The 2,235-nt window shown below is 40.0% G+C and overlaps 1 protein-coding gene across 1 annotated transcript; it reads left to right on the plus strand.

The window, feature by feature from the left end:
• The first annotated feature begins 993 nt into the window (after positions 1 to 993).
• Positions 994 to 1,932, plus strand: LOC105309230 (olfactory receptor 7D4-like). Its single transcript, XM_011385352.1, has one exon. The coding sequence runs from the start codon at positions 994 to 996 to the stop codon at positions 1,930 to 1,932; it is 939 nt and encodes a 312-aa protein (XP_011383654.1).
• The last annotated feature ends 303 nt before the right edge of the window (positions 1,933 to 2,235 follow it).

The following is a 2,235-nucleotide window of genomic DNA, read 5'->3' on the forward strand; positions in this document are numbered from 1 at the left end:
TTTGTATATGTTGAGCGCCTACTTGTGCCAGGCACCACATAAGTCCCCGAATGATGATGGTGAGCCAAAACACTCATGACCACTAGCCCACAAATAGACATAAATTACCAGTATGAGAAGCACATCAAGAAATAGTACAGGAAACTCATATTGTGTGTTTCATACACTCTGTCTGACCTTAATGATATATCACTATGTCAGTGACCTCTCCAATTTCTTCTATTACCAATCTCAGCAACCCACAGGACAAATGGGAACTCTGTTCCCTCAGTCCAGATGCTAACCTTTCTTAACTGTCTCTTGAATAACCTTTATCCATCCTTCTCACAGCTTAAATATTCATATTTTGGAAAAGCCATTTCTACCCACTTCCCCAGAATAAATAGATCCCCAATGATTTTATTCTCTTCTCAAATAATTAGCATTCTATAAACATTTAAACTTTATAATGGGGAATATAAAATTTATTTTTGGATCAGAGAATAGAATTTACATATCTTCAATTATTTTTGAAGCATCATATAAAAAAAAATTGGATTACGTCCACAGATTTGAATAGAGAATTAGAACCAGTGAGTGGGAGATAAAAAGAGAGGAAGGTTTCTTTTAAATAAAAGAAAATCTGAATAATTGCACACATTTTAAATAAAAATGGTGTGCCATGCAAATGATAATCTCTACACTTCTTTCATTCCAATAGCTCCATAATAGTAATAAAGACATGAGTTTTTAACTCAAACCACCTTAATTTGTGATCCCATGCTTCCTAATGATGAAAGACTTAAATTTAATGTGTCTTCTTATATTTCTTTCTAAGAATGTGGTTACTGCTATTATTTTCTTTGTGAGGTTTAAAAATCATGGGCATCAGAATGATGGCTAAAGCATAAAAGCTGTAAGGGTAGAATGAAAAGGTGATGATTAGCTGAGGTGCTATTAGGCTGTTCATTGAACGTTGCTTTTGACTCCTTCTTCAGCACACACACCAACTAAATGGAAGCCGGAAACCACACTGAAGTATCAGAATTCCTCCTCCTCAGTCTATCAGATGATCCTGGATTGCAGCCCCTCCTCTATGGAGTGTTTCTGTCCATATACCTGATCACCATGCTTGGAAACCTGCTCATCATGCTGGCCATTAGCTCTGACTCCCACCTCCACACCCCCATGTACTTCTTCCTCTCCAACCTGTCATTCGTTGATATCTGTTTCATCTCCACCACTATCCCAAAGATGCTGGTGAACATCCAGGCAGAGAGCAAAAACATCTCCTACATCGGATGCCTCGTTCAGGCGTGTTTTTTTACAATTTTTGTTGGGATGGATGATTTCCTTCTGACCGTGATGGCCTATGACCGGTATGTGGCCATCTGCCAGCCCCTACACTATGCGCTCATCATGAACCCTCGCTTCTGTGGTTTTCTGGTTCTGATGTCTTGGTTCATCATTTTCTGGGTCGCCCTGCTTCATATTCTACTGATAATGCGGCTGACCTTCTGTATGGGCACTGAAATTCCACATTTTTTCTGTGAACTGGCTCAGATTCTCAAGGTAGCCTGCTCTGACACCCTCGCTAATAAAATCTTCTTGTATGTAGCCACTGTCCTCCTTGGTGTGTTTCCTCTCACTGGAATTCTGTTTTCTTACTATCGGATCATCTCCTCACTAAGGAGGATGGCCTCCACTAAGGGCAGGTATAAAGCATTTTCTACCTGTGGGTCTCACCTCTCTGTGGTCTCCTTGTTCTATGGGACAGGCCTGGGGGTCTATCTCAGTTCTGCTCTAACTCATTCTTCCCAGAGAAGTTTGATTGCCTCAGTAATATACACCGTGGTCACCCCCATGCTGAACCCCTTCATCTACAGCCTGAGGAACAAGGATGTAAAGGGGGCCCTGAGAAGTCTCTTTGGCCGAGCAGCCTCTTGTCCATGATGGGTCATTGGCCTGAGAGCTAAGTGGACATTGTGGTACCAGAGGCAATAGTCACACATTCAAATATCATGGTTCTGTTTTTTTTCATAAAAGACATGCTTTATTTCTTCTATTCTCAAAGCACCTGTGACATTATTTTTATTTTTCACCTTAATTTGATTGTGCTTGTCCTTTGAAAATCACACAGTACTCATAACAAAGTGCTTAAAGCCACATCAGAATGGTGTTGTTTCTTCACATGTGTGACTTTTGACCATTTTGAAAATATTTCTTTGAGATTTTTTTTCTCTAATTACCTCCATT

Source organism: Pteropus vampyrus, unplaced genomic scaffold, assembly GCF_000151845.1.
Source record: "Pteropus vampyrus isolate Shadow unplaced genomic scaffold, Pvam_2.0 Scaffold699, whole genome shotgun sequence".
Lineage (NCBI taxonomy): Eukaryota > Metazoa > Chordata > Mammalia > Chiroptera > Pteropodidae > Pteropus > Pteropus vampyrus.

Coding starts and splice junctions, on each gene's coding strand:
- LOC105309230 (XM_011385352.1), top strand. CDS start 994: ATGGAAGCCGGAAACCACACTGAAGTATCAGAATTCCTCCTCCTCAGT.